Source organism: Rhinolophus sinicus, chromosome 2, assembly GCF_057876585.1.
Source record: "Rhinolophus sinicus isolate RSI-liver-muscle chromosome 2, RSI-T2T, whole genome shotgun sequence".
In the NCBI taxonomy this organism is placed as follows: domain Eukaryota; kingdom Metazoa; phylum Chordata; class Mammalia; order Chiroptera; family Rhinolophidae; genus Rhinolophus; species Rhinolophus sinicus.
This window is the reverse complement of record NC_142502.1, coordinates 99531456-99553534: the sequence shown is the minus strand read 5'-3', so window position 1 is coordinate 99553534 and position 22079 is coordinate 99531456. Positions and strand designations below refer to the sequence as shown.

Sequence of the window (22079 nt, the reverse complement as noted above, 5' to 3'; positions counted from 1 at the left end):
TTTGGATAGAAACTTCACCCAGCTATCATAGGGGCTGAACGCAGCGCTGGGATTTCAAGTTCCCTGATGACAGAAGAAGCTTTTAATGGAAGCTGCTTGCTGGGCTAATGGTCAGGCTCTGAGTGGAAATTCTGAGATCAATAGGCCTTTTTAAATTCAGGAAATCAAGTCTGCACCTAAAGCTTAATGGTCTGATAAGAACAGCAAATACATATAGTCCTTTTCCCTCTTCCCCACCACACATTACATTGGTTCACACCCCACTTTTCCTAGAAGTTAATGCTGTCATTATGCAACTTTTGGGCAGAGGTGAGCAAGGAGAGATGACAAATTGTTCCCAGGATATCCCATAAAAGACGGGGTTACGGCAATGTAGGCGCCACCTCATTAAAAAACAGCAACATTTTCAACAAACGCTAGTGAGGTCCACTCATAAATTGAATCTCTTCTATGCTTAAGAGAAGTCTCTACCTTGCTGGGATTACTAATTGGCTCTATTGTTCCTAATTCAGTTACTGGCACTTTGTTTTAGGGGAAAGTTTGAATCACACATTTTTTAACATGCGAACTAAATTCTTTCCTGGAACAATGCTTCCTGCTGTGGGCATTGCTGGGATCAAGAATATTTCTTCCCTGTATTTGGTTTTTATGAAATGAAAAGGCCCGAGTAAAATATCAGGAAAATGAAGAGAGCTTTAATAAATCGGAAAACAAAATCATGTATCTTAAATGCAATCAAAACTTGCATGTTGAATAGGGATTCATCGGTTTCCCATACTTTCTACAGGTCCACTTTAGACAGAAGTTATGGAAGAAGAGACTCCTTTAGCAGCGAAAGGGGGGAACTTCTGCTCAATTGGAGCACTCTGAGGGACAGCCAGACTCCCAGTTAGCGACGGGCTTGCGAGAGGAGCAATGCATATCAGAATTTTCAACAAGGGCTGAAACACAGGGGGTTAGTTGGCCACAAAGCGTAATTAATGAGAACGTCCCCTCGGTACTCCTCCTATAACTCAAACTTATCTCTATTACTGCAACTGCTTGTTTCATTTTATCCACCACCCCAACCCCAGCTAGACTGTCGCAGAACTGGGAATGTGTCTGCGTTTCCCATTATCCTATCTTAAGCTCCCAGCAGACTGCTGGCATGCAATGGGTAAGTCAAATTTAAATTGACGTAAGATTTTGCTATAAGTAAATCAGGCAAGAATGAAAAAGGAATTAACAATAGGCCTCCCTCTGTTACTTACTAACAGCTCATAAATATTAGAGTTACTTTCGTAGTATAAGATTTCCGAAGTTGGAAACCTACTGAGGAATCAATAATTTCTTAAATATTAAGTTTGGGAAAAAAACTATTGGTTTAAAACTGAAGTCCTCTTAATTAGTATGAGCCATAAAAAAGTACTTAATAGTTTGCTTTGCCCAATTGTAATGAACCCAAACTTTGTACTGAAAGAGGAAGGAACCCTGACAGCCCGCCTGATTACCACTATTTACATAATCTCCCACCACAGGGGAGGCACTGCTTACTCTAAAGCTATTAAAATACCAGGAACTACCTAAGCCCTCAATAAATGTAGACTTTCAGTTCCACAGCTCCCTTTTGTACACATAACTCAAGAACTTTTTCTTGCTGACTTTATCACTAACAACTACTTATCAAATCTACCAATATTGACTTTGTGAAACCCCTCCCCTCCCTACATGTCACCTAGGACTTTGTCTTCTCTTATCTTCCTTCACTGAGAGGGGGCAGAATAATTGAGGAGAGTGGAAGATGGGCAATGGGATCTGTTTCTGAAAAGTAGCAGTTTTTAAAGATATTTTAGTTTTCAATACCGTTAATAACTGAAAAAGCAAGATTTGGGAAGAAAAAACAAAAAACAAACGAAAAACAAAACTTGCAACTTAAAACTTTTTAGGAAACAAAATGTTATAAATATGAGAAGATGGAAAGGGAATATTTACTTTTAATATACAGTCCTGATGTACCTAAGTTACAACAAATGGCTGGATATCTTAAAAGTTATCTCCCTATGTCTTTCTAGTGCTCTAAAATCATCTCTCTCAAATAATGAGGCAAACAGGTCTCTCTTGGGTATGTAATTTTTATAAATTGTATCAGAACCATGGTGTCTTTCAGGGAATTCCACCAAAACCAAAGAGAAGTTCAAGATAAAATTGCAGCAGATCCAGGAAAGGTAGAAACTCGCAGTTACCCGCAAGCTGTCCTTCGTCTGGGGCACGTGACACCAGTCCACACCCAGGGCACAGAGGTGTAGTGTCACGTGAACGGCGAGCAGCATGACAGCAGAGCGCAGTCCTATCTCCCCTGCGGGGGTCTCAACAGTAACTCGCGCTCCAGCTGCTCTGCACTCAGGGTGCCCTGGATGGCTTCGCAGCCCGGGTTGAACACAGAGTAGGCGCTCTTCTCTCCCTCCTCCTTCTCCTCAGGGCCCCGTGTCCCAACATACATCCAATAGAACAAGGACAGGACAAAATAAACCAGGCCAAATTCCAGTTCCACAAACAGTCCCAGCAGAACCAACCAGAGAAGAACCTTCAAGACGGTGACGTTGGTCCAGAACGACTGGTCCCGTGGCAATGGCGGGGAAATGGCTGTGTTCCGTGGGGACGGTGGTGTGCTGCTCCCAGGCAGTGCCACTTCCTAGGACACGCAAACAAACAAGAGTCAGAATAAAGGGTAATGGGGCTGAGAGGATCAAAACCACCGTGGAGAGGCAGCTCTCATGGCCCGGGGAAGGCCTCCAGCTCACTGATTTCTGTTTTCTTTCTTCCTTTTTATTCCAAAGTGTGCTGCAGACTGTAAGCACTTTCATTTTTAATGTTTCCATTTCCTTTTGTTTCTTTTCTGTCCAACAAAGTCAGCTTTTATTTTGCCTTTTTCTCCATAAAAAGCCCCAGGGTAGAACTATGCGCCAGGTAAGAACAATGAATCTAAACATTTCCTGGGGATCTTCTCCGTGAATCTGCCTTATATTCTATACTTCCCATTTACGTAGGGCATTATAGTTTAAAAAGGTCTGCCACTTAACACGACCATCTCAACCATTATTATGACTACCCCTGTTTGGTTCCCTTCCCCCATATTTTTTTAAGGTTTTTATTAAAATATAACTAACATACAATATGATGTTAGTTTCAGGTGTACATCAGAGTTATTCAGCAGTACCCACCTGGCACTATACAGTTATTACCACATTATTGATTATATTCCCTATGCTTAAGAAGTGGTCATCATGATAAGTCCAGCAACCACCTGATACCATGCCACGCTATCACAAAATTATTGACTATATTTCTATGCTGTATATTACATCCCCAAGACTTATTTTTTTTATATCTGGAACTTTGAACCTCTTGTTCTTCTTTATATTCTTTTTAATTTTTCAATTAGAGTTGACATTATTTTATATTAGTTTCAGGTGTACAGCGTAGTGGTTAGACATTCATATTGAGGACAGAAAAGGGGCCACAGGTTAAACCTGACAAGCTTAGGAGACTGAAAATAACCATGTAAGATGGTCTGAATATAAAAATTCCTAACTAAAAGCAGGTTGCGGCCGCTAGTCATATCCTTGGCCTGTAGCTTCCTTGACCAGTCAATCTTTACCTTAAGTGAGTCTATTTGTTGTCTTTTTGCATCTAAGATAACATGCCCTTGGAATGACAGAGTAATCCCCTTTTTCCGGACCACCAGGGGGCACAATCCACCACATCAGAGCAGGAAACTACAAAATCCCTCATTGTTATCTTGTTCCCCAAATACTATCTCTATGTGCTGTAAAATGTTATTTACTATCCTGTACCCACCAGTGTAAAAGAAGTGTGTGTCTCTCCAATTTACTTTTATCCAATCCCAGAGATTTCCCTGCTCTGCTTTCTCCCACCCCTTAATCTACAACCAATGGATTTCATGTATACCTCCTACTTAGGTTCTAATGTGTAAGATAAATTGCAAAACCACCGTTTTCCGGAGCATTTTCTCAATCAGTTGAGATTTTGCTTCCCAGTGATTGTTAGTTTGGCTCAAATCAATGCTTCTACGTTTCCTCTCAGGCTGGATGGTTTTTTGTTGAAAATGTAATTTAGGAAGTGATCCCCCTGACTAGTACCCACCTGGCACTATACATATTATTGATTATATTCCCTATATTTTACATTCCCATGACTATTTTGTACTACCAATTTATATTTCTTAATCCCTTCACCGTTTTACCCTTCCCCACACCTCCCTCCCATCTATCACCCCGAAAAATCTAGTACACAACTGACACCATACACAGTTATTACAATACTACTGACTATATCCCTTACGCTATACTTTACATCCCCATGACTACTGTGTAACAACCAATTTGTGCTTCTTAATCTCTTGCCCTTTTTCACCTACCTCCAATGCTCCTCCCATCTGGCAATCATCAAAATGTTCTCTTTATCTATGAGTTTCTGCTTCATTTGTTTATTTTTGTCTTTAGATTCTACTTGTAAGTGAAATCATATGACATTTGTCTTTCACTGTCTGACTTACTACATTCAGCACAATACACTCTAGATCCATCCATGTTGTTGCAGATGGCAAGATTTCATTCTTTTTTTATAGCTGAGTAATATTCCATTGTATATACAAGTACCATCTCTTCTGTATCTATTCATCCATTCAGGGACACCTAGGTTGCCTTTATCTCTTGGCTTATGTAAACAATGCTGCAATGAACATATGGATGTGAACGTACCCTTGAAGTAGCATTCTGGGTTTGTTTGGATTAAATACCCAGAAGTGGGATTACTAGGTCCTTCTTTGTCTCTTGCTATAGTCTTTGTTTTAAAGTCTATTTTGTCTGGTATAAGTATTTTTTATTTGTTTGTTTCCATTTTCATTAAATATCTTGTTTGTTTGTTTACATTTTCATTAAATATCTTTTTTCATCCCTTAACTTTCAGTCTGTGTGTGTCTTTTGACCTGAAGTGAGTCTTTTGCAAGCAGTATATGTAAAGGTCTCGTTTTCTTATCTATTCAGCTCCCCCATCTTTTGATATTATTGGAGCATTAATCCATTTCCATTGAAAGTAATTGTTGCTAGGTAAGTAGTTATTGCCATTTTATTATTCATATATTTCTTTTCGTCTTAAAGAAGTCCCTCTAAGATTCCCTGTAATACTGGTTTGGTGGTGATGAACTCCTTTAGCTTTTTCTTGTCTGGGAAGCTCTTAATCTGTCCTTCAATTTTAAATGACAGCCTTGCTGGGTAGAGTAATCTTGGTTGTAGTTCCTTGCTTTTCATCTCTTGGAATATTTCCTGCCAAATCCTTCTGGCCTGCAGAGTTTCTGTTGAGAAATCAGCTGATTGTCTTATGGGACCTCCCTTGTAGGTAACTGCTTTTCTCTTGCTGCTTTTAAGATTCTGTCTTTAACCTTTGGCATTTTAATTATGTTTCTTGGTGTGGTCCTCTGTGGGTTCATCTTGTTTGGGACATTCTGTGCTTCATGGGCTTGCATATCTATTTCCTTCACCAGCTTAAGGAAGTTTTCTGTCATTATTTCTTCAAGTAGGTTTTCAATTCCTTGCTTTCTTCTCCTTCTGGCACCCCTAAGATGCAAATGTTGGTATGCTTCAGGTTGTTACCAGAGGCCCCTTAAATCTCCTCAGTTTTTTGGATTCTTTTTTCTTTTTTGCTGTTCTGTTTGGGTGCTTTCTGCTACCTTATCTTCTAAATCATTGATTTGATGCTCTGCTTCATCTAATCTACTGTCAATTCCCTCTAATTTAGTCTTTACTTCAGTTATTGTATTTTTTATTCCCAACTGGTTCTTTATTATGTTTTCTATCTCCATTTTTATGTTTCCTATCTCTTTGTTGAAGTTCTCCCTGAGATTACTGAGCATTCTTTTAACCAGTGTTTTGAACTCTGCATCTGGTAGATTGCTTGTCTCCATTTTGTTTAGTTATTTTCCTGGAGCTTTGTTCTGTTCTTTTATTTGGGACATGTTTCTTTGTCTCACCATTTGGCTGCCTCCCTGTGTTTGTTTCTATGTATTAGGTAGGGCTGCTATACCTCCCAGTCTTCATAGAGTGGCCATATGTAGTAGGTGCTGTGGGGCCCAGCAGCAAGCAGTCTCCCTGGTTACCTGAGTTGGGTGCTCCAGGTGTGTCTCTTGTGTGGGTTGTGTGTGCCCTCCTGTTGTCGTTGAGCCTTGGTTTTTGTTTGCATATCAATAAGAGGGATTCACCCTTGGACTGATTGGTTGAGGACTGGCTGTGACTACAGTGGAGGAGCTATTGTGAAGAGGTTGGCCCTACAGAGCAGGATTCACTTTAGCAGGGCGCTGGTGCCTGCCCAGTTTGCCCTTTGGGTGTGTCATCCTTGGAGATGACCCAGTGCTGCTCTGGCTTGGTCCGAAGCTGGCCTTTAGTCCTACCAGTTCCAAGGGCCTCCTGGGAGGGGCCCCACCATAGGCCCAGTTCAGCCAGAGCTTGTGCCCTGCCAGGGGTCAGCTGGCATGAGCCATAAAGCAATCCACAAATGGCCACCACCCACACTGTACTTGAAGGTGCCTCAAGAGGCCAACCCATGAACCGAGGCCAGCTGTGGCTAGTGCCGGGCTTAGGACTGCTCAGCAAGAGGTACGTGACACGCCAAAGCCAGATGCTGCTTGTTTGGGCGTTGTTAATCTTTGAGAGATTTTAGGAAAGTCTGCAGCATGAGCCAAGGCAGGCTGTTTGTATGGAGAAGCTACTGAAAGCAGGTTGGTGTGCCAGAAAATTGAGTGGGAGGGGTCTCAGGTAATAAGGATGAATGAATGTTGTTAGCCAGGTTGATGGAGATTCAGACATGGCAGCTGCCTGGGGAAAGAGGAGGGCTCAACAAAGAAACAATGGCTTCCGCCAGCTCCTCTGGGATCAGTCTGGGAGAAAGCTGCCCCTTGAGTCCCAGCCCTGGGGCCACACAACTCAGTTCCTCACATGTCCCTGGTGCCTTTTGAGCTGCTGCCCCAATGCTTGGAGCTCAGAGTGAGTGAGTCCATCAGCAAGTAAGTCTGTGCGCAGGCTCTGTAACAGAAGTACCTGGGACCGCAGCTGCTTTGTCTGACTAAGCCACAATCTCTGCTGGTCTCACAGCCAGAAGTTATGGGGGCTTCTCTTCCTGGCACAGGAACCCTGGGCTGGGGAGTCTGGTATGGAGCTGGGATCCCTCCCTCCTCTGGGGAGTGGGAAGGGGCCTCTGAAGCTGAGATATCCCTCCAGATTTTTAATGTTTACATGAAGGTGTGGGACCACCCTTCCACGTCTCTGCCCCTCCTACCAATCTTGAGGTGGCTTCTTCTGTATGTCCTTAGTTGTAGGGCTTCAGTTCAGCTAGACTTCAGGTGACTCTCAATGATGGTTGTTCTGTAATTTAGTTGTAATTTTGATGTGGTCATGAGAGGAGGTAAGCACAGCATCTATCTACTCTGCCACCTTGACAGGAAATTCCTTGATTTCTATTTTCTAGCCCTGCTAAAACAATCATCTCCAAAGAACTCATGTGCCCTGCTCCAACTGAATCAGAAGTGATCAGCAGTTAGTAAGATGGGACCTAGTCAAAACCGTACAGTATTCGATGGGTTCCCAGTCATGGGAGACATTTCCTCAGATGAGTCTGCTGTTAACAAGAGCTAATTTATGCTCCACAGAGAAACTCCCCAGTAATTGATAATGCAAGAGCGACACATATGCCTTACACAGAAAACTGATATATGTTTGTGGATTTGATTAGATGAGCTAAAATTCTATGAGTGGCATGATTCTAAAATGAGGACTATACCAGAAACAGGAAAGAAAAATCCTTTCCAGGTATTAAAAAAAAAAAAAAAAATTACTGGTATAGCAATTACACACCCCCAGGTCTGGGCAATGACTGCTGGGCAAGTGGACTCTCTGCCTCCAATCTCTTCCCTCCCCACACCATCCTATATACATACAGTTGCTAAATGAATCTCCTAAAACACTCATCAATCTCCTGCTCACAAACCTTCAACAATTTTTTTATTGCATACAGGTTAAAATGTAAAAGTCTAGGTGGAATCCAAGGCCTTCCATTTATTCAACAGATAGAAATGCCAGTACACAGGCCCCTGCATTGGGTACTAATGGAAGCACAGATATTTAGGTTGCTTTTGGGAGCTTAATCTCCACTCTAGTACTTTCCAAACTTTTTTGGGTATAACCCACAAGAAGAAATACCTTTTGTACTGCGACATATATATACATATGAAAAAAAGTGTCACAAATCAACAGACACCTTTGTTACATATGAAGTGCTCATCATCTATTCTATTTTTTTAAATGTATTTTTACAGAAGACTAGATTTCTCTATATTGATTTCACCGCTCACTAATGAGTCATAACTGTTTGAAAAACGATGGTCTAAAAAAATTTCCTGTACAAAATCTACTGCTGCATAAATGAACCCTGAACTCCAGTTCAACTGATTGTACTACCCAACGACATTGCCTGTGGCCTGGAACAGCCTCTGTTTCCCCTCCATTCCTCAGCTCCTTGCCTCCCTTCCAGACAAGCATGATTGGTGAGCTATGTATGCCCTGACCTCCTCGGCCACCAAGGAGGGCGCCTCCTCTGCCTCCTGGTGCACCGACTAGCTCTTTCTCATTGAGTACCAAACTATTTGGCACTGAAGTATCTCTTTTAATATAGGTCACATGTGTCCCTGGATTGTTACCACGAGGCCACAGAATGCCATTTATTATATTTTGGTGTCTCCAGAGCCAAACATAAGTTCTTCAATACACAGCAGAACTTTTAGTTCTTTCCTTCAATTATATCCCCTATTCTTCACATGACAATGTTAAAAGGGACCACAAATATTATTTGGTATTTATAAAAAAAAAAAAAATAGGTCATTGGCTTTATGTTGCTTCAGAAATTCAAGTTTGTTAGACCCTTCTTTTTTAGCATCAACATTGTAATAATTATCTTTTCAGGCAGATTGGAAGGCCCTTAACATATCATCACAACACCTCGGCAACATTCATTAAATAAATGTATGTGTCCCTTTCAGATTTGGCCAGTGTGCATAATAGTGAAATCACTGCAGGTCTTCTTAGCAGGAACTAACAGAATCCAATTTATTTTAGGCTACTCTGGCTGCCAAGTAGAGAATGGGCTGCAAGAGCAGCAGGAAAACTGTTAGTAGCTTATACAGGAGGCCCAGACAGAGAGGACCAGGCAGAGATTAGGGTGGTGACCCATAAGTCAGAGAGAAATGATGGACTGATGGATAAACAATACATTTTGAATGCACACAACTTGAAATTCACAGTCGAGGGAGTATAAAAATCATGCTTATGGTCACCACTTATTGAGTGCCTTCAAGATGCCTGATCTCCTGAAATCCACAAGGCAGGCATTATTATTGCCAATTTACTGATAAGGAACCACTGAGATGTTAAGTAACTCCCCTAAAGTCACACAGCTAGCGATAGGCAGAGATGAGGCTGGTCTGGGATCCAAGGATAGTCTCCCTCCAAAGCTCTTCTTACTTAATTAGGAGCCTTTATGGGAAATGGTAAGGTGCAGGGTTAGAGATCTAGGAGGAGATGGGGGGAGTGGGGGACGGTCAAGTGAACTGGCAAAGGGAACAAAAAAAGGAGAGGAGGGATATGGAAATTCCTCTGCCGCATTTGGCATTTGTTTTATAATAGTTCCTGTGCATCTTCTTTAGTAAAAGCTGTGTGTGGAAATGTTTGTGGTCATCACAGCACACATAGGCACAGCTTAGGGAAGATACTTCCATTCCTCAAATACCAAGCAGCTTCCCACCGAGGGAACTTGTGTTTCCCTCCGAGAGGAATGCTCTCCTCCACTCACACCTGGCTAGCTCCCTTCTCTCCTACAAACCTCAGCAAAAATGTCACATGTGCCCTTGGCCTCGTCCCCGTTTCTACAAGAGTGGCTCCTTCTTATGAAATGTCACCTCCTTGGTGAGGTCCTCCCTGCCCACTCAATTTAAAGTAGCACTCTGCACCCCTCATCCCCAATTCATTATCACAGTATCTGGGGTTTTTTAACCTGCTCATAGCATTCATCATTCTGTTATTTTGTTTATTGTCTGTTCTCCATACACAAATGCAAGTTCTGTGAGAGCAGGGCTTTGTCTGTTTTTATTACACTGTCTCCCCAGATTTAGGACAGTAGATGGAATATAGTGGGCAGGTGACAGGATTTTGCTGAAAGAACGAATGTTGGTGAAGGAAAGGAAGAAACTGAAAAATAACTGCTGGATTTCAGGGGCTGATACAAAGACTGTGCTTAGCAAGGTGACTCAAAAAAAAAAGCACATTTGAGCACTGGGCCAATGATTAGAGGTGAAGAGTTGCAGGATGGATGTGGGTAGTGGACCTTAGGGCTAGATGGTGCCCTGAGGGCTGGTGTGGGATATGCTGGGGAGAGAGACAAGGAGTTTCTAGGATTAAAAAAATAATACAAGCATTTTTGCCCTAACGTGGTAGAAGCTTGCCACAGGAAAAAATTATTATATTTGAGGGGACTGCATTTCCCCAAGCTAAATTCGAGAGTAGGGGAAGGAAGATGTGGAGGCTGCCTTACCGATGATCACCAAAATAGAAACAATTACAAATTGAAGGCTAAAGAAATCTGACATGCCACTGTGTGCCACCAAAAATTATTAGGTAGAGATGGATTGTAAATTAGGAAAAAAAATTTAATGAGAATTTTTACACTAGAGCAAACCCAGGAATGATAACTAAGTCAGTGAAAATGAGCTTAGGACAGAGTCCCTGATGAAAAACAGCTTTTAATAAGAACCAATGGGAGGTCCAGCATTTCCTCTCATCCTTTTGTCAGGCCATCAGATTTTGGGTTTTTAATAATGGAAGCTTTCTCCAAGTTCAGCTTCTCTGGATCCAAGTCAATATTCTCAAATTCATTTGGTAATGAGACATACAGTCAAAAACTCATTGTGTGAGTTAGACATTGTTTTTTTAACTTCAGGAAGAAAAAAGGGTAGGGGAAGTGGATTCTAAAATAATAACTGATTGTTGTGCTCAGTGAGTTCTAATCAACAATAAAGTTATCCTGAGAGAAAATGCATGCAAGGAAATGGATTGTTTGAACCCTTCAGCACTCTCTTTCTGCAAGTCAGTTGGAACCCTGGTGTCATGGAGAATAGTATCGAAACTGACAACAATAAGTTCTTCACAATTTTTAAAAAATTCTCTAAAACCAAATGTTGTGCAATAATAAATGAACGTAATAAAAATAACTTTAAGGGAGTAAGGGAAACTTCTGCTCCAGTACATTTTAATTTTCAAAGGAAATGTTTGGCTCATTACACTTATGCGGTACAAAGGCCATGTCACAGATTGTCTCAAAGCAATGATTCCCCTGATGTTTTACCCTGTATTCCCACACAGATAATCCAGTCTCACATGCAAATCACATTGCCACTTTACTCATGAGTGAAAACTAAATGAAGATACAAAAGACATGGGAATTAAGTTCATCTGCAAAATAAGAGACTACCAAAAGATTTAAAGGGTGAAAAGGCTATATACTAATGTATATATGGTTTTTGCCTTCAACATTTATTACTGAACTTGAATGAGCTCCTCTAGTTCAACAGTTACAGCTAGGACACTCCTGCAAGTTTTGTATTCAAACACCATTTCTAAAGGACAGGCTATCAGGGCTACTGGTTGTATGTGGTTCAGGAGCGAAATTAAATGAAGGCTTAATTACTGCCACTTTCTATCAGTATCCAATTAGACCTTTTACCCTCCATTAGCAGAGGGCTATGGCTCAACACGGTTGTGGAGAGATTTCCCAAAGCCACAGGGTGTCACTACGATAACTCAACTCGCTGTGAATAACAAGGGAAAGGACAGAGGTGCTTTCTTCTGGGACCCTAGACCCTCGCTTCCCACCTGGAATCAGGAGCTGCGTGGGTCGCAGGCTGGAAAGAAAATATCACAGACACTTATCAATACTGACACACGTGGCTGGAGACGCGAGGCCCATCCCCCAGCAAGCGGGAAGCGCCAGCAGTCCCGCCCCCGCCAGCGAAGGCCCCGCCCCCGCCAGCGAAGGCCCCGCCCCCGCCAGCGAAGGCCCCGCCCCCGCCAGCGAAGGCCCCGCGGAGAACCAGAAGAGGCGTGACCTGCGGGTCATGAGGTGTGGGCGGGGCCGATCCTCCACCGGGGCGGGCCTGAGACTACACGTAAAGGGCGGGGGCGGGGCCTCGGCCGAAGCTTCCACTGTGGCCACGACAGCGGCCCAGCAGCAAGGTTCCCGGGAAAAGGCTTCCCTCCTCTCACCTGAGCGAGGATGGGCTGAGCCCGGACACTCGCGGGCCTCGGTTTCCACACCAGGAACTGTTTTAACCAGCCTAGGGCTGACTTTGGAGTCGCAGCTGCTTCCGCCTTCTCCCCCGAGGTTTGTGCGCTCTGGCTCAAAGTGCTGGGTTCGGCCGCCAGCCCCGTCCGTTTTCGGGCCGCCCGGAACTCGGCTAACCGCTGTTCCATGGCGCGCGCCTTGCTCCCCGCTCGCCCGGGAGCGCGCGCCCACCCTCCGGCAGCGTACCTGAGCTCCGCTTATCCCGGCGGCAGGCCTCAGTGCGCCTGCGTAGCGGCGGCTCTCTGCTGCGCGTGCGCGCTGGGGCCCGGGGTTCCGAAGTGCTCTGTTTGTGACGTTTGCTGGGCTGTCTGTGCGGCTAATAGTCCCCTCCAGACTCGCGTGGACGCGGTGTCCACCCCCTCAGGCACAATGGTTAAGAATCTAAAGCATAAGGACCGTTCCATGTTCCTCTTTCTTGCCCCAGGCTCCTCTGAGGGAAGCTGTGCTGTGCACCTCACTTCAAGGATTTGCTCCCCCACAAGTGGAGCGTACTTTAGCAGTTGAGCGCTCATCGGGGCGCCAGATTGAGAATGTGGTCCCAGGGCATTGAAGAAGGCCCATGAACTCTGGGACGTTCTGGTGTCAGACGGAAGAGAGGGTACAGCCTCCCCTTTTCCTTTTAACGAGTATGCCTATCTTAGCGCTTCACTGCTCACATAGCAGGCAGGCTGTACAGACCTCGGTCGTTGCTTTTGCCACAACGGAAACTACCTATTGGCGTGTTTAAATAGGTCTGAAACTTAAAAACTTACGGGGATGCGGCTTAAAATACACAAATCTTAAGGGTATGGCTCAATAGGTTTGCGCTTGCGTAAATACCTGTATAACCACTACCCAGATAAAGAACGTGCCTCCTACTGCGAGGGTTCCCTTTCCCCTCTCCCAGTCACTACTTACCCAAAAGGTCACGATTCAGGTCAGGGACTGTTAGATAGATTTTTAAAGCTCTACGGTAAGCATCTAGATAAGGGCCACTCACATAATTGAGTCTCAAATATTTCTTGAATCTTGCTGAGTTTGAGTCAGAAACTAGACAAACTAGAATGACGTCTTTTGTTCATTTTACAAATATCTGTCAAGAGCCTGCTGTGTGACAAGTATTGTGCCTGGCACTAGAGATGCTGGAGTGAATGAAAGCAACCCCTGTTTTCTTAGCGCTTACATTCTAAATGGAAAGACAGACAAATGCATAACTACATATTTATGTGTAATGTAATGCCAGGTACTGATGAGTGCTATAAAGAAAAGTAAAGTAAGAAATAGGGATGGTGGGGCTATTTAGACCTAATGACCAGGGAGGACTTCTCTGAGGAGTTGCCAGTGGAGCAGAGCTCTAAATGAAAATGAGTGACACATGTAGATATCTGGAGAAGAGTGTTGTAGTCAGAGGAAACAGCAAGTGCAAATATCCTATGACTTCAAGTAGTATGCTTGACCTGCTCACAGAACATCAGGGAAGCCAATATAACTGGAGACGGAGGGAGAAAATGATAGAAAATAAAGATGCACAGGGCCAGACCATGAAAGATCTTATACGCCATGATGAAGACTTTGTATTGCATTCTGAGGGTGATAGTAAGCGACTGGGGATTTTGAGCGGGAGACGACATGATACAACATTTTTAGAGGATCACACTGGCTGTTGGATGTGGGACCATGGAAGAGTGCAAGAGTAGAAGGAGGGAAACCAGTTAGGAGTAGATACAGTATTATGAGAGAGACTGGCTGTTGGGGCTAGAGTGATGGAGGTGGTGAGAGCTGGTCCATTCTGAATATATTTTGAAGATCTGAGCCATCATGATGTGCAGATGGATTTGATGTGGAGTATGAGAGAAAGGAATCAAGGATGACAGAGTTCTGCCACTCCTCCTCCCCACCACACACACCCTGAGCAACCGAGTGAATGATGCTGGGGGGAGACTAGGAAGAAAAGATTGTGGACTACACATGGAGAGGTTTCTTTGGACACGCCAAGAGCTTGGGATGCTGTGGGGACAGAGCCCCAGAGAGTAGTTTACAGGCTCTCGGCCTCACGTGAAGGGGTGCTGGCTCGGATGGTGAATGGCCGTCGGCTGTGGCTGATTGGTCAATTGGCCGCTGGTATAACTGCTGCAACTACGGAGGGCCGAGGAGAGCGGGAGAGAGAGGAACAGAGGAGAGAGTGGAGGAGAGTCGTCAGTCGGCCGGTTGGCGGAAAGGCGGACGGCAGGTCACGCGTCCAGTGGGCCCAGCCTCCAGTGAGACCATAGTGGTATGACTCCCCTACCTATGGCTCCGTGGGTGTTCCTTTTCGGCCTCACCATATCCTGCGTTCTTGTGTGGGGAGCGGGAGCAGAGACGCCGCAGTCCGCCCCGCCTGAAAGATGGCGCGGTGAGAAGGCCTCCACGCACGACAAATGGCGCAGCGAGCAGGGTCTCCCGCACGACAAATGGCGCAGCGAGCAGGGTCTCCCGCACAACAGATGCCTATTGGGCATCCAGTGTAGGCAACTGGATAGTAAAAACAAATTCAGAGATAAGTCAGAACTGAAGATACGTATTGGGAGTCAACAGCATGTTTATATTTAAAGCTGTGAGACTAGATGAGATGAACTAGAGAGTGAGTGTGGAAAAGTAGAAAAGATATTTTAGGACTGAGCCCTGAATAATTAGAGATAGTTTGTAAGGCAGAAAAGAATGGGGTCATTATACCACAATGACCTCTCATTGAGAAAGCACAGAGAAAGTTTCTTGCCCATCTTGGTGTCAAGAGTAGGCCTGTTTCTCTCAAGGGACTGGAGATTCTTTTATTGATTGTGTTTCCCACTTGATAATCACACTGAGACCTTACAGTTGTATTTATGGTCTATTTCTAGTAGGCATTTAGACTTAAGGCATGTGATTTGTGGGTTACTGCAATCAGGGTTCCTGGCAGGAAACATGGCACTTTCAAAAAGTGTCCATGAAGAGAGTTTCGTGAAGAGGTTAGTTACAAAGATGTGGCAGGATTAAGGAAGCAAACCAGGGGCAGTTCACAGGAAGTGTTACCAGCCTCTAGGCCTTAAGCAGCAAGAGGACAGAGAACCCAGCTAGACCTGTAGCTATAGGAGAAGCGGGAGACAAAGGAGCCCTTAGAAAAGCAGAGAGCAGGGAGAGAGGGTGGGAGGAGAATTCAGAAAAGCAAATGGAGAATATCCAGCCATGTGCTAATATCATTCCAACTCCATCTTGCTCTGGTAACTTTATTTACCCTTTGCTTCGTTTTCTGATTTATTGTATGTTTATCTCAGTGCTTTGTAAACCTCTTTAAATCCTTTTTGGAAGAGGTTGAAAGAATGGAAAAAAGTAACAATGAAAGAGATGATTGTGAAGAACAACTCCTGACAACGCCTGCCGAACTAACTTAATTTCCTTTTTGGATAAGATTATGAAACTAGTAAATGAAAAGGGTCTCAAAATGTACTTATAATGTGTGAATTTAATTTTTATTATGTAATACTTTGTACATACCAAATTGCATTTGTATACACATCCATCATATTTGTAAGTCGTAAGTAATAAAATACCTACATGCCCTGTGATGTATTAAGTCTTTGGCCTCAATTCTTCACTCCTTGTATCTACCCATGCCACAAAAGACAGAGTATACTTCCCCATTCCTTGTCTTTGAACTTGGCCTTGCAAGTTGCTTTGGCCAATGGGTGATGGCAGACATGCAAAGCAGGGGCTTGAAGTGTGTTTGTCCTGTTAAGTGTGCCTTCTTAATACTCCGCACTGCCATGAGATGAACTTGAAACAGCTAGCCATGGGGTCCAAGAATAATGAGAGTCACGTGGATCTAGTCACCCAGCTGACCCACAGACCTACAGTTTAAAGCTGAGCTGCCCAGCTATGCCCAGCCTAAAATAGCTGACCTCAGCTTACCCCAAGATGTATGAAAACTAAATGCTTATTTTATATCTTTTTTGTGGCTTTTTGTTACACAGAAATTTTGTGGCTTTTTGTTACACAGAAAAAGCTAACCAATACACACCCACTGCTTAAAAAGAATGTTTCTTTGTGTGCCTGTGGTCCATTTCCTGACTCCTTCCCAGCTCTTCAGTCTATTAATACAGTGAGTTCCATTAATACATTTTCTGTTAAACCACCCTACATTCTTGGAATAAACAAAACTCAGTCACTTTATAAAATCCAAAACTAGATTCAGCTTGGTAATTTTTTAAGGAATTTATGCATCTGTGTTCCTTAATGAGATTTTCCTATAATTTTCTTCTTTTTGTGTACTGTACTTGAAAGGTTTTGGTTTTAGAATTATACTAGCTGTATGAAGTAAGCTGAAATGTGCCTCCATCTTTTCCCCCTGTTTTCTAGAAAAGTTTGAATAAAATAGGAATTAACTATTCCTTGAATTTTTGATAGGACTTAAAACAATCTAGGCCTGGTGTTTTCTTTTTTTAAATTTTATTTTATTGGGGAATATTGGGAGACAGTGTCTTTCTGCAGGGCCCATCAACTCCGAGTCATCCTTGAGTCTAGTTGTGGAGGGTGCAGCTCAGCTCCAAGTCAAGTCTGCGGGAATTAAACCGGCAACCTTGTTGAGAGCTCGCACTCTAACCAACTGAGCCATCTGGCCGCCCCTCTTGCAGCTCAGCGGCAGCTCGTCGTCTTCAATCTAGTTGTGGAGGGCACAGCTCACTGGCCCATGTGGGAATCAAACCGGCAACCCTGTTGTTCAAAGCTTGCGCTCTAACCAACTGAGCCATCCAGCTGCCCCTAGGCCTGGTGTTTTCTTAAATCAGATAATAAAAATGTAAGCTACAGTTAAATGGATTCATAGCTGATCAACACAACCTTACCCAAAAAGTCCTAAGAAATAGAACAACATCAATCCATCCTGTCTGATGTTTTTAGGGGTGGCTTAGATGAAAATATAAAAGGCAATTTATCATATTTTCAGGTGATGAAAATTTGAGAGAATGTCTACAATTATGTCTTTAGGGTAAAAAAACTGAAATGAATTTGATTCAGTTTATTATGATTAAAGGGTTGTGGAAATGCTCAGAGGGAACTCTACCTTCTAAATTTGCGTGTATGTTTTTATATCTTCGTTTGTGTTCATTATTGGCTTGAGAGCAGTTTGGAGCTTTTCTCTGATCAGAAACTGGAGAGGAGGGGCGTATATAGTGGATGCTTTAGCTGCTGCGGTCCATCCCGTTGTCATAGTGAGAGAAGACCCCCGTGCTCTCATGCTCTCTTTGGTCTTATCCCTGCAGGTACCACATGCTAAGTTCTGATCACTGTGCTTTATATGACAAGCCACCGAATGTCTACAGAGGAGTGACCTGGATAATGATGTATTTAGAGCAGGTTTCTCAGCCTTGGACTTTAGACATTTGGGGCCAAAAATTGTTGTTGGGGTTGTCCCGTGTCTTACAGGATTCTTAGCAGCATTCCTGGCCACGACCCAGTGGCCAGCAACACTCCCTGCTGGTTGTAGCAACCAGAAATGTCTCCTGGGAGGCAAATTTGGCCCCGGTTGGGAATGACCAGTCTAGCGACGATGTCGTAGTAAGAATGGTGAAACCAGTGGATGATTTGGGCCAGAGAAGAACCAGAGTGAAAACATATCAGTTAGTTTAAGCTATTTTTAAAAAGAGAGAGATTTTTCAGCAACTCAAGAACACCAACAGCATGGGCTGCCTTTCGGATCAGTGAGTTCCCTAACTTGAGCAAGATTCAAACAGAGACTGACTAAGTGCTTGTCAGCAAGGCTGCAGAGAGGATTTTTGAACTGAAGAGGGATTTGGTTAACCCAGATGATTGCCAGATCTCTTCCAACTTGAGAAATTTATGTTTTAATCCAAATAGAGCAAACTGGGAGGAGAGGAGGGAAGATGTGGGGTCACCCGGGTAGGAAGGTGTCACATAAGGTGCTGCCTCCCCTGTCCCCGTAGATCTCACTATTGCTGTACATGCTGACAGCTTGTTTCTGGACCTACCCAGGGACTTTCTGAGCTCAGGAGAGTGTTCAACTAGTGCATGAGGCAGACGCGCAGTGTTGGCAGATTCTCCCCCTATCCCTCAAATAATAGCCGTCAGCCAATTTTGGATGGGAGTTGGTGTTTCAATACCCCAGCTGCCTCCTTCCTCATGGGGCTTGACTGAGATGTGTTCCACAGCGTCTCCCAGGGGTCTTCGGGAGGAATGAGCTTCGCTCGTCCACAGCAGCCCCTGCTCATTAAAGCATCTCGTATCACCTTTCTTCCCTTTCCCATCTCACTTCCCTGCTCCACTCTCTGCACTTCCTGGAATCACTTCTCCGTAAATCTCTTCCATTCAAATCACTATCTCAGAATCTTCTTCCAAGAGAAAATAACACCTTCTAAGGTCACATGTACACAAAACCTAAGCAAGGCCTATGGACTTGCTTTCAGAAAGGGAAGCAAACTAGAGGGCTGGTTGGTATTTCACATTTATGAGACCCTTGTCTTGAAGTTCGAAGCAAACAAAATAGCGCTTTAGACTGGCACAGTCCAAGGAGAATGATATTTGGAGATGGGAATAAAGAAGTTAAGGAAAGAGAAAGGAGAGGGAGGGAGGGCCACAGAGCTTTGGCTGAAGCAGTCTGCTCGGGACAGCTGGGAAGGCAGTTGGGCCCATGCCTTATGTTGAGTTCTGTGGAGGACAGAATCAGAACGGCTGATCCCCTCATTCTGTGTGTGAGTCATTCCTCCAAGGACCTTAGAGACCATTCATTCAGCAAATGTTGATTGAACCCCTGCTCTATGCAAGGCCCTGTGCCAGGCTTTGAGGATGCTGAGATGCATAAAATACAGTCCCAGCCCTGATGAGTTTAATGTCTAGTTGGGGAGACAGTCTCATTAATAGACAATTACACACACAAGTCTGAGGGAGCCAAGGAGAGGCACAAACTCAGGCTGCAGAGTATGGGGAAACTGAGGCCAGAGAAGGAAAGCTGATGAGGTTATGTAATTGTTGGGCACTGCTGTAGACCATAAATATTTCTGGTGATAGTTTATTTTCTTACACCGTGTTTCCCTGAAAATAAGATCTAGCCATGTGCTCGCTTCGGCAGTACATATACTAAAATATTGGAATGATACAGAGAAGATTAGCAAGATATAGCCAGACAATCAGCTCTAATGCGTCTTTTGGAGCAAAAATTAATATAAGACCTGGTATTATTATTATATTATATTATATCATATCATATCATATTATATTGGACCTGGTCTTATAGTAAAATAAGACTGGGTTTTATATTAATTTTTGCTCCAAAAGACGCATTAGAACTGATTGTCCGGCTAGGTCTTATTTTCCGGGAAACACGGTAGTACTTTGACATTTGCACTGGAAGGTATTGCCACATTATACCTTGCCCCATGTGCCCTTAGCTTGGTGGTCACGACTTCTGCCTGACAGCTACTGCTGGTTTGAGCTTTGTTTTTTTCTGTCCCCCTCCACCCCCAACTACAGGGAGCTTGCGTTCCTGAAGACCTCAGCAGTCTCCACTGATTTTCCCAGTCCTACCTGATCCCATTATCTGAAGCTTCCTCATTACCCTCTTTTGCATTTCCTAAACTCCCTTCAGCTTCCCACATCTCAGGTTACGAGTTTCCTGCCCATCTGACTTGGCTCACGTTGTTCTATTTTGAGTTCTGTTGTGCTTAGCTTTGATGCTCGGAGAAATGCCTCCTGTGGCTTGCAAGACAGATGATCAGACAAAACCGATAGAATTACAGCAAAGATAATCTATATGCAAATCCCATCCCAAAACTGTCCTTAAAACCATCTGAAAGTATTTGGAGAAGAATCTCTTTGCAAATTGAAAATGCACATAAAGCTATAGGTGTTGTGTGTTTCAGATGAGCTTGCTCCTCCACAGTTATATACGGGAATAAAGTTGGCAAACTTTTGCCTTTTAAAGTTCTTTGAGGAAATGGGCTTTTTCGCTAAAATACGTGCACACGCACCCAGAATAGTGTATTTCCTGATTCTTGACAAAATCGGCTACTCAGCTTCTTCCCTGCAAACTCCTGCTTCAGCTGTTGTATTTCTCTCTAGCCATTGACCTTCTAGAGTTTTGCTTGAACACCAAGGTTGGGGCCCAAAATAGACCCATCTTTCATCCATACAGCAATGACTGCTGCTGTGACTTGTAGGCAAAGCGAGGCCCTGCTGCATGACTTAGCAACAGGAACACAGCCAGGGCCCCTGACTCGGCTTGATTGTCGCCTGCTCCACTGTTAGTCATTTCAATGCTCAGCACACTGGGGAGCCATTATTGCTTCTGTCGTAAGGTAGAAGTGATGGAGGGGAAGTGAGGCAATTCCTACCCAACATTGGGCCTCCTTCCAACATCCGTGTTACTTTCCTAGACTTATGTCCTATGGAAAGATTTTCCATTTAAGTTCTACCTTAAAACTTTTTTTTAACCTTAAGGACTAGTTGAGTAATTCACTGTCAACAACAAATACATGTTGGATTCCAATAATAGTTGACCTTTGTGGAGTGATTAATGTGTGCCAGGCATTGTGCTACCCCTGAAAATTATTACCTGGTTTAATTTTCTCAGCAACCCTCCAAGAAGGCACTCGGACAGAGATGAAGTAATTTGATGTCACACAGCGAGCAACCAGCCGGACTAGGATTTGAACCTGAGTCTCATTCCACAGCCCAGGAATCCATTTATTCTGCCTCCTCCTCTGTGCAGACCACTTTCAAGGTTCTATGAATACAAACAGGTATAAGTTGTGATCTCTTGCCTCTAAACAACTTACAAACTCATAGGGAAGATGAGACAAGAATGTGAAATGCTAAATAATGCCGGACACTATGTACTAAGTGTCCCCTCAGTGGAATAGAGAGGCAGGAAGTTACCCGGCAAAGGAAAAGAGCAGTGAGGAAGGGGTGGTTTAAAAGGCTCCATGGAGGAGCATGAGTTAGGGGTAGGATTAGGGTTAGGATTCCCCTTCCAGTTTCTAATCTTTATTTTGCCTTGGGCAAGGCACCTGTCCTTCTGTTTCTTCATCTATAAATGGTGATAACACCTCAGGAAGACATCGGGATGAGGTGAGCTGATATGGAATGCCCAGCAGTTCCTGGCTCATTGTAGGATCTTAGTCAACATGAGCAGCGTAGAGAGTATTGAAACCAGCACGGTCAAACTTAGTAAGTGACCAAAGGCCTGGGAAGAAACAGAGGAAGGAGAAGAGCTCTACCTAACCCAGAGAATTTGGATTGCATTTGTGGGATTCGTATCTTTGTAGGGTTTTACTCTAGGGAAGATACTATTACCCAAGATGGTTGAAATGAAATTATTTACATATCAATAAAACTGACATAGACTTCTGCTCCTGCCTTCTCCCTGACTCCCATCACTCTCCAGAGCTTGTCTGAACCACAATAAACCTCATCAATTACTTGAACAGGCTTGGTTTAGATGTACTCGACCAATGACCTCACTTGAGGTTACTCTGAGGTGGTATAGAGCGGCCTGCAGCTCAGCCAGCCTCACAGTCTGTTTGTAGGAGCCACTGGGGATTCCTGTCTGCCTCACAAGAAATCCAGCTGTTAAGGACATGGACTGAGCCCCTCTATGAATCTACGGTCTCCATTAGGAAGCCAATAGGAGAGGGGAA

General features: G+C 43.7%; 1 protein-coding gene across 1 annotated transcript; it reads right to left on the bottom strand.

Annotated features, from left to right (window-relative positions):
- Positions 1 to 675: 675 nt before the first annotated feature.
- On the bottom strand, positions 676 to 12690 carry SAYSD1 (SAYSVFN motif domain containing 1). Its single transcript, XM_019751560.3, has 2 exons — positions 12360 to 12690; positions 676 to 2671 (listed from the first exon to the last, which is right to left on the bottom strand). The coding sequence occupies exons 1-2, from the start codon at positions 12564 to 12566 to the stop codon at positions 2327 to 2329; spliced, it is 552 nt and encodes a 183-aa protein (XP_019607119.2). The 5' UTR covers positions 12567 to 12690; the 3' UTR covers positions 676 to 2326.
- Positions 12691 to 22079: the final 9389 nt, after the last annotated feature.